Source organism: Oncorhynchus kisutch, linkage group LG28, assembly GCF_002021735.2.
Source record: "Oncorhynchus kisutch isolate 150728-3 linkage group LG28, Okis_V2, whole genome shotgun sequence".
In the NCBI taxonomy this organism is placed as follows: domain Eukaryota; kingdom Metazoa; phylum Chordata; class Actinopteri; order Salmoniformes; family Salmonidae; genus Oncorhynchus; species Oncorhynchus kisutch.
In genome coordinates, this window is record NC_034201.2 from 21950473 (window position 1) to 21966445 (window position 15973).

A 15973-nucleotide genomic window follows, 5' to 3' on the forward strand; every position below is an offset into this window, starting at 1 on the left:
ATTACTGTGGCTCATTGACGATCAGCCCCCCATGGACTGAAACTATCATAACGCTATCTATCCATCCTTACACACACACAAACACACACACACAACTATAAAATGTTTATATGATTCATACGATAATTAAATGAATAGCCTATATTGAAATAAATGAATTTGAAAAGGATATGAACAGCAATGCTGAAAACTCCTCAAACCCTCACAACGCTATCTATCCATCCTTATAAACACGCACACACACACACACACACACACACACACACACACACACACACACACACACACACACACACACACACACACACACACACACACACACACACACACACACACACACACACACACACACACACACACACACACACACACACACAAATGGCTATAAAATGTTCATATGATTCATATAATGATGAAATGAATAGCCTATATTCAAATACATTCATTTGAAAAGCATGTGAACAACAATGCTGAAAACCGTTCATGAATGATAAAACTCTCTGAACCCTTGTGACCAAACAGCTTTAACTAAAATTGCCCGTTTGTCTGTTAACTCGATTTGGGAATAATCTTTCAACAAATTAGAGAAAAAAAATGAAGCCTTTTATTAAAACCAGCTCTAAATAAAGCCACCAAAGTATTCATTCTTGAAACAAAGAAAAGAGCGATGAAAGAAACTGCTGGCAAGGATGAGAGCTGATGCAATCTCGCAGTCTGATTTCAGCACAGCCAAGTGTGTGTGTGTGTGTGTCAGGTGCCAATTTAACACCATCCCAACTGGCAGAGGGTAGTTACCTGCTACACACACACACACACAATGGTCCTGGCCATGACAACTCTACAAAGGCAAGAGGTTGCTTCCCCCTATACCTGGTCAGCAGGCAGCCCCATATACAGGCCAGGGTAATACATTTTTCACACTATTGTGTCGACTTAACCCGTAATGTGCTGGCTCAGATATTACTATGCTGGCCAAATGAAAGATCCTATGTTGTTTCTTTCAGCACTGTTCCAACAATTCTGGTGGATACATAACCATGTCAGTGCAGCATGGATCAGTAGTATGAGGAAGGGTGGACGGGTGTGAAGCCTCTATTAGCAGCAGGCTTAGTTGGGAGGCCAGACCACAGGGTCCCAGGGCTGGTGACAGTGACGTCTGACTGGACATCAGATCAGTCTGGGAGGGTGACACCAAGCCATCAGTGGTGGGCGAAGGATGGAAAAAGGACACGGCAGTTGTCGCGCCATTCTTTAAGGCTCGTGTGAAATGTCTCTATACGTAGATATCAACAAACCCCGTTCCGCTTGAGTGCCATATGACACCAAATGAATAGCACACAATCAGTCTGTTTAAGGTCACCATGGCAAAGCAGTGCCACATCATAACAGGACCAATATTTGAATGTAGATTTCAACCAGACCGCATGCCAGAGACAGTTCATCCTAACCTGAGAAACAATCTTACATAGAATGTCCATATTCATAGCCATCCACACCAAGTGGCAGAGCATGGCCATCATCAGCATCCAGACTAGGTAACAGACTGAGGGGTATCTCTTGCAAGAGCAGCGTCAATACCATACATATTCTACTGTATAATCACCACCCTTCCAGGGTCTGTCAAATGAAGAGCATGTTTTCCATGCAACACAGCATGTTCCAGTTCCCCATGATTAATTCATGCTAACATTTTGGTAAGAGACCTGAGTTACATTCAGAATAAAGTTAGAATGGGTTTTTCCTAAAAAGGGCACAAACGACCTCAAAATGTCACACTTGAAGCGCTCTCAACCGTCATGTTCCAAATGAACCCTTTAATGTGGGATACTACCCCTGTCATTGTCCTCCTCCATCCTGTGACACAAACACTCATGCAAGCACACACACACATTTCCATTTCTTCAGGATGTCCAATGTTACTTAGTGGCTAGGTTACTCACCCGATCAGAGACACCATCTGCTCCACTATGTGGCTGCTGAAGGTTATGATCACAAACAGTTTCTGTGAGGAAGAAAGAGAGAGACAATCAGTCAGTCTGTGGGTCTTGAGGTCGTGGGGGGTACAGACAGGCCCAGCCACGGCAGTACACTCATGGTTTGATCAGTAATACCCCCTCTGCTGGACCCCCTGTAGTCAACCAACACCACATTTGGTGCCTGACAGGCAGTCAGCCCAAAACCAGCCATGAAGTGGCCCTTTGTCATCAAGGCCAGGAACAAAAGTCAGAGGCCCTATGACACATTTTAACCAACGCACAGACACTCAGGTCAAGAAATGAGTCTACACAGGCAGGCTGTCTTCAGGGGGTGAGGATGAGGGAGGGTGTGGGGTTACAGCTGATACAGATAACAGTTGAAGAGGGGGATGGGAGGAGGAGTAGGAGGTTGAGAGGAGTATTGAGGGGATGGGGGGGGGGATCAGGAGGAGATGTGTCACTCCTCTCAGACAGACGTTTATAACAGTAAAGGTGTTTGTTTTGTTCCTGTCCAGTCTAATTCCTGCTTACTCATTGCCTCAGACTGGACACAGGAGACAGGGGGGTGGGGGGTTGGCCATTACGGCTCAATCAGACCCTATTAGGGGGCTCATTACGTCTCTGTTTACCGTTCAGTTACTGTTCAGCCACCCACTGAGCAGGAAACCAGGAAGCACTGGGTCTGGGAGAGGCCAAAATGGATGCCACTGCCCATAACAAAGACCAAGTCTAACAAATGTGTTTTTGTCCTTTTCGGACTCATGAAAACCTGGTAGGGAAGTGCACAGGTTTAACATGATGATACTACCCCATTGTGCCACTCATATAGGGAATCAACACTGGAGTGGGTTCTCATAATAGCAATGTGCATGTCTGTTTAAACTCCTTGAAACACAGAGCCCATAACTAAACTAGTAGGAATGTGGAAGTCAGGGAGGCTATCATAAAGGAGATGACTTCTCTCCTATTGTTTAGGCCAGACGGTGTGTCACGGGTACTGAAGGTAAATGAAAATACCAGAAACTGAGCTTTTACTGTCCACTTCTTAAATGGAAGGACATTTACTCATGTCTCCGCTCAGCTAAACCTAACGGAGCCATTTCAAAATGTTCCAGATAGATTATAATTAATGGACATTTTTGTAGGGGCTGTTACATTTTAGTTAGGGCTTTTTAAAGTGAAAATTACAAACTTTAGAACACTTTTTAAACATTGAATACACTGCAAGTTTGCATAAAAACAGTAATCAAATCAAAACCTAGCTAGTAAACATCACTACAAAGGACCGTCAGAAAACCAGATCCAGTTTAGAGTATGACAGGGTCAAGCGTTGTGAAAAGGTCTGGATCCTCGGGGACTCATGTGCCATTGTTAACAGGAACAGATTGTTATTGTGAACCTGAATTTACCACCTGACCTGCAGGTACAGGACAACCCAGTTATCCAGCTCTCAAACCCCCCTAGTGCATTGTTCCCCTGCTTTGGCACACAAGGGAGAATGTTCACCTGTTCCCCATTACAGTCTATCATATTGCCCCTTCATTCCCTCTCTTTCATGACAAGTTCAACAACTATACATCTCTGTGACTCACAGTACAGTACAGTATACTGTCAACATAAAACTACAAAGAAGTGCCATCTAATAGAATAGAATTTTCTGCATTCTTTCCAGACTTAACACAATGGGGGGAAAGAACAGGAGAAGCTGAGAGAACAGGGGTTTGTTCAGAATGTTCAGATTGAACTGCATTGTTTACAGAGGACATGATCTGTCAGGTATAGAGCATTGTGTCAGCTATATTCATTACATTTCTATCTGCAACACAGGACGTTTCATCTCACTGAATACATCCCAGGCTGACCCCAGCCAGTTATGCTGGTGAGCCTGGTTTAGTTTCCAGTCAGTTTGGTGTATCATTGTAAAGCTTGCCCTGGCCGTGTCAGGCAGGTAGGGGACAGTGACACACCTCTGATTCTGCCTGGCTGTGGAGCCACAGTCATCGGCACAAGGGACACTAGGCCTAATTGACTCTATGATGCTGCTGCCCACGCCACTCTCTGTATCATCACAGACAGTGTTTATCTACAATAGGGTTTGATCTATGGACACCACCCCACACCCACCCCTCACTGCTTGCGCATCTACAGAAAGTGAACTTAACATTACTGTTAAGATAATAAATCCTAATAAATCAGCTTACTCCATTGGTGTTTAAATTTATTTTTATAAAATACTTTATAGAAGAGTTATAAAGTCTAATCCATTAAGCATACAGACACTACCATGGCACAAAGTGGATTAAGTCCTTAATCCTTGCATGCATGGGAAAACTGATTCAACTTTGACACAATAACCATCACTGTATACTTCTTTACAGTACAGATTCACCTTTCAGTACAGAAAAAACTCAAGTGATTCAAATATCTTCTCCCTACCTAAGTACGCATCTCTGAGCGCAGCATCTTCTTTCACAAAATGGAGGACCGACTCTTGCTTTCACTGGCCAAAATGGCCTCCTTACACTCTCAGTTGAGTACAGTACAGGAGGATCCCTCCTCATCCTCTTCATGGTTTTACTATCATGTCTGACATATTCATATTCAAAATAAACAGAAGCTTTGATCTATCAATTCTATAAGAAAAAAGGTGGCTTTTGTCAAAATGTTATATCAAACTACAGACCTTAATAAGTAGCCTCTTTGACAGAACAAAAACATACATACGAAAAGTGAGCTCTGTGTGCAAGACATCTATGTAATGTGTGCTTGTATACAGTAAACTCACCTGAATGTGCATTTTGATTATGGCTTTCCCAATTAGTGTTGCTCCAAAAAAGGTCCAAAAGGGAACAAGGAAATGGCCACATGTTATACCTGCCAGGTCAAACAATGGATTTGGGATCTGGAGAAACAGAGAATATGTATTAAATATAAGAAATTAATATGAACAACTGACAACAATTATGAGAAAACAACTTTATTCTATAGAAAAGCGCAGGGACCCAATATGCTTCAATATACTTCAATATACTTCAATATACTTCAATATGCTTCAATATACTTCAATATACTTCAATATGCTTCAGTACAAACACTTTTGTTCAATGTTCCTATGTTTGAGGTGTTTAGCACTTACTGGAGGTTTTTACAGATTAGTAATACAATGACTGAAATCTACAGAATATACGTAGCTTTATATTTATCTTTATTAATAATCTGTTCTGTCTTCTGGTTTGAGAATCATCAGTTCACTTTAAATAGACAGACAGTTTCATGATGCATAGAATTGCTCTTTTAAGGCTTGAATTTAACTTGAAGTCACTTTCTAGTATTTTCTATCATTAATGGGGGTGATTAAAATATTTCAACAGAATACAGTTCATATATGATTTCACTTACAGAGGCACAGGCGAGAATTCCAAAGAATCCAACTCTCTGAACCATTTTCTGCACTGCTAGTTTTGCTCTGGTGGCAAAGTCCTGAAAAGGAGCATAAATAATGGCAAATATTTAACTGATCATTCTATACAGACCATGTAATTCTTATTCGCATTTCATCATAGCAATGTAATGTATGAATCTTTAAATGAGTAACATATTATTTTCATTTGAGCAGACTCAATTATTTCTCAGCAGTGAAGACCTAAAGCTATTTATGCAATCAATAACCTTTTCAATAATCTATGGTGATTAAAGATAAAAGGATGATCTCCGACCCATTTTAAATATCCCACAGATGAACACATAGTAGTAACATTACTAAAAATACTTCCAAAACATTGTTCATTCTATCATTTATCCGGGAACTTGTATCATTAGGAAAAAGGTTTCAAAATTGTTTGAGGCTTGTCGACAAGAAGCGAATCTTAAAATAAATCGGAGATGATCCTTGCAAAATCAATACAAATCAAAGTGATCCAATAAAACTATTGAGTTACAGTCTAAGGAATTCCATTATTTAAAAAATGGCGTTATTTATAATTGATCCTCTCTAAGGAAATATCGTTGTGGTGTGTGCTGAAAGTCATTTGTGAGCGTTATTTATAATTGATCCTCTCTAAGGAAATATCGTTGTGGTGTGTGCTGAAAGTCATTTGTGAGCGTTATTTATAATTGATCCTCTCTAAGGAAATATCGTTGTGGTGTGTGCTGAAAGTCATTTGTGAGTTGTAATGCATTTCTGTATATGAAATGATAAATAAATTAGACTAAAACAGGCTCATGGAGATTTGAGACTTAACATTACTATTAGTAGAGTAAAATGTGAGATTATGGAGCAAGATTTTAAGACTATAGAAAATATACTTACTGTAGGTTTAGGACAAACAGGTGTCTTTTTTATCATCTCTTGTCATTTATATTTTGTATTTTTAACACACTGACCATGAATATAAAGAAAAGAAGGATGCTGGCATTTCATATGTGCAAATATATCAGAGAGCAGATTATTGATGAACGAATAATATGGTTTATATCAAGTAAACCTATTTCTCTAAGAAGTAAATGTACAATTAACATATTGAATTGTGGCAACATGACATCTTTCTATTTATTAAAAATAATATTGTGACATGCTTTACAGATTTTTCCAAGTCACTATTATCTAAATATTTATTTTCCTTCAAATATCAATATTTATTTTAACCAAAAAAAGTGTTCTAAGCCCTGCAGAAGTGCTGCACACAGCCAATTGTCCTGTCAGTTGTCTAATTGGAACAATCACCCTCTGCAAACTCATCCAAACACCTTTTATACTGGGATATTATATATTCACATCCACTAACTGGCCGTTTTCAATCTAATATCATTGGGAATGTGAGGGCAAGACTAGACTTCATGGTCATTCCAATGACTCACAGATTCTTCGTAATTCTGCAGCTTTTCCCCGCCATCTCTCCTGACAACTCAACAAAAGGCTCTTTTCAAAGCAATGACATGGATTTTTCCTCAATATACCTATGCTGGGAAGATGAGATTTAAACTCTAGTTGATGTAGTTAAAAATATTTCTGGGAACTGTGACGGAGGGATGGCGGAATTCTCCTGGAATGATTATGGTAAATTGGTCCTACTTCTGATGATTGTATTAGAATGCCACTAGAGATAACACTACAAATTGTATGCATGTGCTGATGTGTTTATTTTGTCTTGATTTTAGGCAAATTATTATGTTTTACAGATATTTAACTATGGCAATGCTGTAAGGTTGGTATATACATTTAAGGGGAATAAAACATGTCATGTAAATTCAATCTAAAAACACACTGGGGCTAATTTGTGAAATCATGTTGAGGGTATTATCTATTTATATGTATAGATTTGTATTTAATATTGCAAAATGTATATCCAGACTTTTATTGACTGGACTCCAAAAATCTATTCTGTAGATATTGATTGCTCCATGACTGAAACTTTGATATGAAGTCTTGATGTGTTTAAATATGTGTGTGTTTAAGTGCATATCTAACACCTTATCCCTTTCATGTTCTAATCAATGGTAATGACATTAGATGACATCAACACATCGTTCCTTTGATATAAAATGTAGAATACATTTGACTTGTGAGCTGTAGGAGGATGTTTTACTTCTCTAAACAATGTGTTTGCATGGCACAAAGAATGTGTTGCATGGCACAAAGAATGTGTTGCATGGCACAAAGAATGTGTTGCATGGCACAAAGAATGTGTTGCATGGCAAAAAGAATGTGTTGTATAGCACAAAGAATGTGTTGTATAGCACAAAGAATGTGTTGTATAGCACAAAGAATGTGTTGTATAGCACAAAGAACGTGTTGTATAGCACAAAGAATGTGTTGTATAGCACAAAGAATGTGTTGTATAGCACAAAGAATGTGTTGTATAGCACAAAGAATGTGTTGTATAGCACAAAGAATGTGTTGTATAGCACAAAGAATGTGTTGTATAGCACAAAGAATGTGTTGTATAGCACAAAGAATGTGTTGTATAGCACAACGAATGTGTTGTATAGCACAAAGAATGTGTTGTATAGCACAAAGAATGTGTTGTATAGCACAAAGAATGTATTGTATAGCACAAAGTCATTCCTTTTAGAGGAATGACTGGAATCATCCACTAACGTATAGACTGACCTTTAGGTCATCTCTCAGGCTAGATCTGATATGATGCATAAACAACTGGCCAGACCTCAAACTGCAGGCTTTCAAATGACTATACCATATTATTACTAGTTAATGGTAGTTCACATTTAATATGTTCAATTGCTATATTTATTTGCAAAATGAAACTACAATTTCAAATCAGATAGGACGTGCCCCCCAGAATTAGTAATATACTCATCCAAATCATTATGTTCTACAAGAAATTGATTAAACATCAATGTATGATGAAAATTGCTTATTCACCCATAAAATATCTACTTTTATGGGTGACCATTTTATTTATAGGACTTTCACCATTGTTTCACACACATACCGGTAAATTGAAACTTGAGAGTTTAACTTGACTGGGGGGAGACTGAGGTTAGGGTATTAAGACAAGATCATGCCTAATATGGTCAACAAAGCAGTAGAGTAATGGTGGCATTGCTTCAAGAGCAGGGGCCGGCCCACAGGAAATTTTGGAGACATAGGGAGTAGACTAAAAGAGGGGGGCCCAACTGACATCCACTCTGATTGGCTCACATTTTGAATTTCTCCCTCAGATTCTATCCAATCACAGGAGCTTTCCACACGGATAATCCTGCTTCTCTAATTCTAGCCTTCTGTTCCAAATTCTTTATTCAGTTTTTTTGTTCTTTTTTTCACCGTTTTCCCCCCCTTTCTAAATCTTGGAGACGGAGCTGGTTGTCTGGGGGAAGGAATGTGTATGGTTTACAGCTGAACGACTCTGGACCGTCTGTTGACCACAAACACCTAACAACCACAGGACTAGAGTAGGGGATTTATGCTTCAATAACTAATAACTGTTAGGGAAATCAGCATAGTTTAGTCAATGAATCACATTTATTAGATTAAATATGATATTTGCGTTGGTATAGTTTACAAAGTTAGTGGAGTTCTGGATTTCCACTCACTTGACTGGTATGGATGAGTGAAAGGAAAAAAACTACCTCACCACTGAATTAAATGAAGGTCCCAGTGGGGGGGAATATCGTGTGTTTACACGTGACATTGTCATTCACTAGCGGGACTCTCCCCTTTTCTCCTCCTGTATGTACCTTCTGTACCACAAAATTGTCCACCTTACATGACCAGTGTTCAGAAATCCAGACACCACACAATGTGTGTTGTACGCAGTTCATGGAAAATCACCATCTTGGCCAGGCTTCCACCCACGGCTGCCTCCCTCCCGTCCCCATCCCCCACGCAGCGCGTTATCCCCCAGGGCAGGGCTTACCAGCAATTACATTTTGGAGATCTTGTCAAGGGTGCAGTGTCATTAAAACCATGGGGGCATGGCTCCAGCTTTTGGCTCTCCATCTCTTTACTCAGCACTCTGTACCCAATATTCCCCCACATCAAGATGATGCCTCCAGCGTGAAGTAAAACTCACACGTCTGATCTATCATTTATATGTGAAGGCTATTACAGTTAGTGGCCCCATCACCCGCTGTGGAGTTTGCTTCTTATTTTGCCAACTAAAGTTATGCAAATAAACATGGAATATTAGACCTCGTTAGGGTAATGTCTGAAGGTACAATAGGTCTCCCAAGGTTGAGTGACTGTCGGGGACTTCTTAGTAATGAAACAATGTCAATCACCATGGTGATTACATGGGAATCCAGGTTGTAAGATTTTTTACAAGGATATTACATTATCAGAGCCTATCTGAACACATTCTATATTCACTGTTCCACAACATTTCCACACAAAGGGCACCAATGAGCACCATGTTTAGCATAATAGTTTGAATACCAATGGTTACTGTTGCCAGAGAGATGACGAAGGTTGACACAAATAGGCAGTGGGAAAAAAGTGAAATAGTTGACTGTTTCCCTCCTCACATGTAATGATATAGCAACCCTACTCTAAATTGTGGGACTCTGAAAAACAGTATATATAAACAAACCAGGCCACTCCATGTTTATGATAACAACTTGCCCAGATATCAATTTATACAATTTATGCAATATATGCATGATTTGCATCATTATACTGATGCAAATATGTACTCTAGAACATAAATGTATGCTTTATGATGAACTGAAAGGTTTAAACATGTGGGTGGTTGGATAATTAATAATTGTGCTATTCTACAGACTGTAATAGACGTGGTGGAAGTAAGGAGTTGAAAACCATCCAAAATAGGCAGACGACAAAGCAATGTGCATCTGGAAAAGTTAAGTGTCAGTTAAGGAAAAATCAACACCCATGCACTGTTTTTTTCTCTCTCTTTTTCCTGAATGAAACTCGTTCACACACACAGAAAGGAGGACACATCTCCAGAGCGGAGCGGCGCGGGTTGATCCCTGACGGAGAGATGGCGAAAGTTCATCTCATTAACTCCCCACAAGCCCGTTCCCTTCTCTCTCACACACACACACACACACACACACACACACACACACACACACACACACACACACACACACACACACACACACACACACACACACACACACACACACACACACACACACACACACACACACACACACACACACACACACACACACACAGGAAGCAGAGTGGTTAAGGCTCCTGACGCAACCCAACCCCAGCCCCATAGTCCCTTCTACAAAATTCAAATCTATCGAGACAAAAAAAGTGCCCCCGAGTCCACGTTGACAAATTCTTTAACAAGCTGTGGTTGAAGGGAAGCTGGTTTTACTCTGACTCACCCCCTCCTTTCAAACAGTTTACTGGAAATAAAGGGGAGGAGGAGGGAGAGGGCACTTTCAGAGAAGTCATGTGACGGGGCTGGGCAAACCACAGCACAGAAAGCCTTTGAGTGGAGTGTAGTAGGCCAGGGGGAGGCAGGGGGGAGGGCACACACCCAGCCCAGCCCAGCGCAGCGCAGACGGCTCTTATTCAGGGTACAGGAGATACAATCCTGGGAGTTGGCAATCAAGAATTCACAGTGCTGGTTAACTACTTCCATGCCGGCCAAAAACATGAAGCACTTGAGGGAAACCACTGAATCACCATGCCACTTTCTGGACGTTGTTCATCTAGAGAGGATTCCAGGATTCATTTTCAGAACATAAGTATCATCCAAATGTTCAAAAATGTTTTTTTAAATGCAAATGTTCATGACATCAGCGTCTGGACCTGCTTAGTAAAGTCATGACTATCATTCTTGAATAAGGTCTTGAAGGGGGGGGGGGGGCTGTGTTCTTCTGCCGTCACTCATGTGCGCCAGCTTGCGGCAGGAAGTTGGCACGTGCGCGTTCTGAGAAATGCCCCTGGGTTTACGTCAAGCTCCTGGCACATTGACACCCCTATAATCTCAGAGTAAGAGAGAAGAGAGTCAGCATCTCCAACCTGCCTTGGAGCCCAAAGACACATCCGATCACAAACTCTCCCATGTTACTATTCAATCACATCTCTATTTTCTATAATCACTTTTCTAATCTTGGTTAAAATAACAGAGAATAACGATGCAATATAAATCCACCGGCGAACGAGATGTCCATAATCGCTGTGATGTCTTCTGTACGAATGTACAGTATAACAAGCATGCAATGCAATAAGCGGTCTCCCTCTCTCTCTCGGCCAGTGAAACAATCCACCCTCGTTGTAGGTGACAGAAGGAGAGAGAAGAAAGGAAAATAAGGCTTCCGACTCCTGCAGCTCAGCAAACTCTCCTGGTGTGAGCAACCTACTGCCAGATGCTGTCCACACACACACCCGGTGACCAGACCACACTGTAAAGATGTCAGCAGAAAGAGACAGAGAGAAAGAGAGAGAGAGAGAGAGAGAGAGAGAGAGAGAGAGAGAGAGAGAGAGAGAGAGAGAGAGAAACGGAGGGAGCGAGAGAGAGAGAGAGAGAGAGAGAGAGAGAGAGAGAGAGAGAGAGAGAGAGAGAGAGGGAGAGAGAGAGAGAGAGAGAGAGAGAGAAAGGGAGAGAGAAAGGGAGAAAGGGAGGGAGAGAGAGAGAAAGGGAGAGAGAAAGGGAGAAAGGGAGGGAGAGAGAGAAAGAGAGAAAGGGAGGGAGGGATATCGTCAGAAATAGAGAGTGTGTGACAGAGATAAAGAGAGAGAGCAGTAGAGGGAGAGTGAAAGAGCCTCAGAGCACTAATTCAGACCCAGCAGCTCTGTGGTCGGTGACACTTGTTCAACCTTTCTGAGGATGCGAAACAAACAACCAACAAGCTGATGCCTCGGACACGTCAAAGTTACGGCGGAGAAAAAGAAGAAGAAACAACAATAACGAAGAGCGGACAAGATTAATGGGTCGACGGACAAAATATGACTCTCCACAACGGGGCATCTGTCTTTCTCTCACACGTCCCCTCTCTTTTCCTCTGCTCTCTCCCGCTCCCTCTCTCTTCGTCTTCGTTTGTTCGTTTTGGTGGAGAGCCGAGCGGGACTTTATCAGTGTGTCGAATGATGTCAGAGCTCCAGACCCACACATGTGGTCTGAGGGCCAAGGGAGGCTGGAGACTGTGCCATCTGCAGATGCCCATGGTATGAGTGATAAACTAAACATGACAGTAGGTACCCCCATCACTACGGTGCCAGGGAGCACTCACCCACTATCAAACCACCAGTGCCTGTCACACCCTGCTGACCCACCAGATGAAAACACATATGTCAATGTGCCTGATGTTGAACGCCAATGTCTTTTTTGGTTATATCGGCAGAAAGTAATTCATGTACAGTTTTGTACAGAGTGTGAGCTTATAGTGTGAGTCTATCTATTAAGAGCAGACAGTGCTCAGAGTACTATCAATAGCTCGCAGTATAACGACTCATTAAATCACTACTTAATGAACCCTTAAAGCCCCTCAAGTCATGTCAACCACTAGTTGACCCAAATGTCTGATTTAAATTGGAATAGAACAAACCTTTAGTCTATTTTCAAACATGAAGGAGAATCGGGTCATTTTTTGGCACTGGCTTCTCCAAACCGTTTTCCTGCCTGACCCCATTGTTTGACCTATATTGTGCTGGAATGCTCATGACATTGAATGACATTGTGAAATACAATCCTTAGGATTAAAGTGCACTCAGAGAAGACCGGCTAAGATTATGGAGGGACAAAGCAACTGACATCTTGTCTATTCTTTCATTCACGGAGGAAAATAATATTTACTATTAGTTGTCATGGTCAAAGTACTTGTCGAGCATTTTTAGAAATGAAAATACTGTTTGTCATGGTATTACAAAAGCCAATGCAGGCACCTTGAAAACAATGGCTGTGCCCTTGATGGCATTGCTACACACTTAGACCGAGCAGAGCATTGTAAAAAGCAGAAACACATGACTGCTTCAGTCTGCTTCAGAGGTAGGGAACTGGGAATGGGTTAGCTAATGCGTGTGTGTGCATGTGTGTGTGAGAGAGAAGGGAACGGGCTTGTAGGGAATGAATGAGATGAACTTTAGCCATCTCTCCGTCAGGGCTCAACTCGCACCGCTCCGCTCTGTGTGTGTTTGTGCGTGCGCATACACATCCAAGAGGTTTCCGCTGGTATGACACATGGATACAACAAAGTTGCACAAAAGGTTGCTAGATGAGGAGAGGTGAGAAGGCAGAAGAAAACAGAGTGAGACCTGGAGGACAGTAGTGACAGGTAGAGCATGAGTAGTGAGAAGAAGAGGGAGGAGAGAAAGCAGAGTTGGAGAGGGAAGTCAGGAGGAGAGATGGAAAGGCTGTGTGCCACCTGTCTCTGTCAGAGACGAGAGAGAGGGGGGGTGTGAGATAGAGAGAGAGGAGTGATAGAGAAAGAGGAGAGAGATAGAGGCTTACCTGTGGAGTCTCTGCCTGCTCCAGCAACTCTCCAAACTCTTCATAGTCTTCATCATCAGGCTCTTCTCCAGACAGCCTCGCTGCCCGCGCCATGAAGTAGGGGGGCAGCTCCCCGATGGCTGTGCCTGCTCCCTACACACACACACACACACACACACACACACACACACACACACACACACACACACACACACACACACACACAACCTTTCACAATACAAGTATAATACAATACACATATATTTTCAATTTGTCGGGTCAATTAGGGTGTTATTAGTTTGGATCAAACTATATCAATATCCAACATCCTAAATAGCTTTCAATTATAAGACGGTATCACTCGCCAAATTGTGAAGAAAGACGGAAGAGATTTGAGTGAAACAAATCCTCATCCCAGGCAGGTTCAGTGGGTTCATTCCTCCAGGAACACGAGGATGAGGAGGGAGCGCAGAGCAACAGACTTAATTAACACAATGAAAAACCTGCAGAGAAAACGAGTGCTTTGGAATTGCTCATAGCTCATTATGGTAATGTTTTCAGGCACAGAAAAACTTGTAAGAAGGAGGGAGGAAAGGAGGGAGGTTATGCAGTGGTAGGTGGGTGAGGGAGGGAGGAGGGTGAGGGAGGGAGGGAGGTTATGCAGTGGTAGGTGGGTGAGGGAGGTGGGAGAAGGGAGGGTTAGGGTGAGGGAGGGAGGAGGGTGAGGGAGGTTATGCAGTGGTAGGTGGGTGAGGGAGGTGGGAGAAGGGAGGGTTAGGGTGAGGGAGGGAGGAGGGTGAGGGAGGGAGGAGGGTGAGGGAGGTTTGCAGTGGTAGGTGGGTGAGGGAGGTGGGAGAAGGGAGGGTTAGGGTGAGGGAGGGAGGAGGGTGAGGGAGGGAGGAGGGTGAGGGAGGTTATGCAGTGGTATGTGGGTGAGGGAGGTGGGAGAAGGGAGGGTTAGGGTGAGGGAGGAGGGTGAGGGAGGGAGGGGGGTGGGTGAGGGAGGTAGGGGAAGGGAGGGTTAGGGTGAGGGAGGGAGGAGGGTGAGGGAGGTGGGAGAAGGGAGGGTTAGGGTGAGGGAGGGAGGAGGGTGAGGGAGGGAGGAGGGTGAGGGAGGGAGGGGGGTGGGTGAGGGAGGTGGGAGAAGGGAGGGTTAGGGTGAGGGAGGGAGGAGGGTGAGGGAGGGAGGAGGGTGAGGGAGGGAGGGGGTGGGTGAGGGAGGTGGGAGAAGGGAGGGTTAGGGTGAGGGAGGGAGGAGGGGGAGGGAGGGAGGGGGGTGAGGGAGGGAGGGAGGGGGGGTGGGTGAGGGAGGTGGGAGAAGGGAGGGTTAGGGTGAGGGAGGGAGGAGGGAGGGTGAGGGAGGTGGGAGAAGGGAGGGTTAGGGTGAGGGAGGGAGGAGTGTGAGGGAGGGAGGAGGGTGAGGGAGGTTATGCAGTGGTAGGTGGGTGAGGGAGGTGGGAGAAGGGAGGGCTAGGGTGAGGGAGGGATGAGGGTGAGGGAGGTGGGAGAAGGGAGGGTTAGGGTGAGGGAGGGAGGAGGGTGAGGGAGGTGGGAGAAGGGAGGGTTAGGGTGAGGGAGGGAGGAGGGAGGTGGGAGAAGGAAGGTTAGGGTGAGGGAGGGAGGAGGGTGAGGGAGGGAGGAGTGTGAGGGAGGTTATGCAGTGGTAGGTGGGTGAGGGAGGTGGGAGAAGGGAGGGTTAGGGTGAGGGAGGGGGGGGTGAGGGAGGGAGGGAGGAGGGTGAGGGAGGTTATGCAGTGGTAGGTGGGTGAGGGAGGTGGGAGAAGGGAGGGTTAGGGTGAGGGAGGGAGGGGGGTGAGGGAGGGAGGGAGAGAGGGGATGGATGGGTGAGGGAGGGAGGGGTGATGGGATACTTAAGCTGGACATCCTGTTCCATGTCAACACAGCAGTCTTTGATGAAACCTGCCAGTTTGCTCATAATGCAGACGTGCCCTAATCTCCAGGGCAGCTGTTCTATTCACTGCACTATTGTGTGTGTGTGTGTGTGTGTGTGTGTGTGTGTGTGTGTGTGTGTGTGTGTGTGTGTGTGTGTGTGTGTGTGTTTGTGTGGGTGTGTGTTTGCGTGTGTGTGTGTGTTTGTGTGGGTGTGTGTTTGTGTGTGTATTTGTG

At 43.6% G+C, this 15973-nt stretch overlaps 1 protein-coding gene across 3 annotated transcripts in view; it reads right to left on the reverse strand.

Moving 5' to 3' along the window:
- Positions 1-15973, reverse strand: part of LOC109872934 (vacuole membrane protein 1) — a 129943-nt gene that overhangs the window by 28815 nt on the left and 85155 nt on the right. For all 3 annotated transcript variants that reach the window (XM_020464362.2, XM_020464360.2, XM_020464361.2), the window contains exons 7-10: positions 13868-13999; positions 5376-5456; positions 4762-4878; positions 1941-2002 (exon numbers count right to left, since the gene is read on the reverse strand). In XM_020464362.2, the coding sequence (XP_020319951.1) occupies positions 1941-2002; positions 4762-4878; positions 5376-5456; positions 13868-13999 (392 nt within the window). The remainder of the gene's footprint in view (positions 1-1940; positions 2003-4761; positions 4879-5375; positions 5457-13867; positions 14000-15973) is intronic.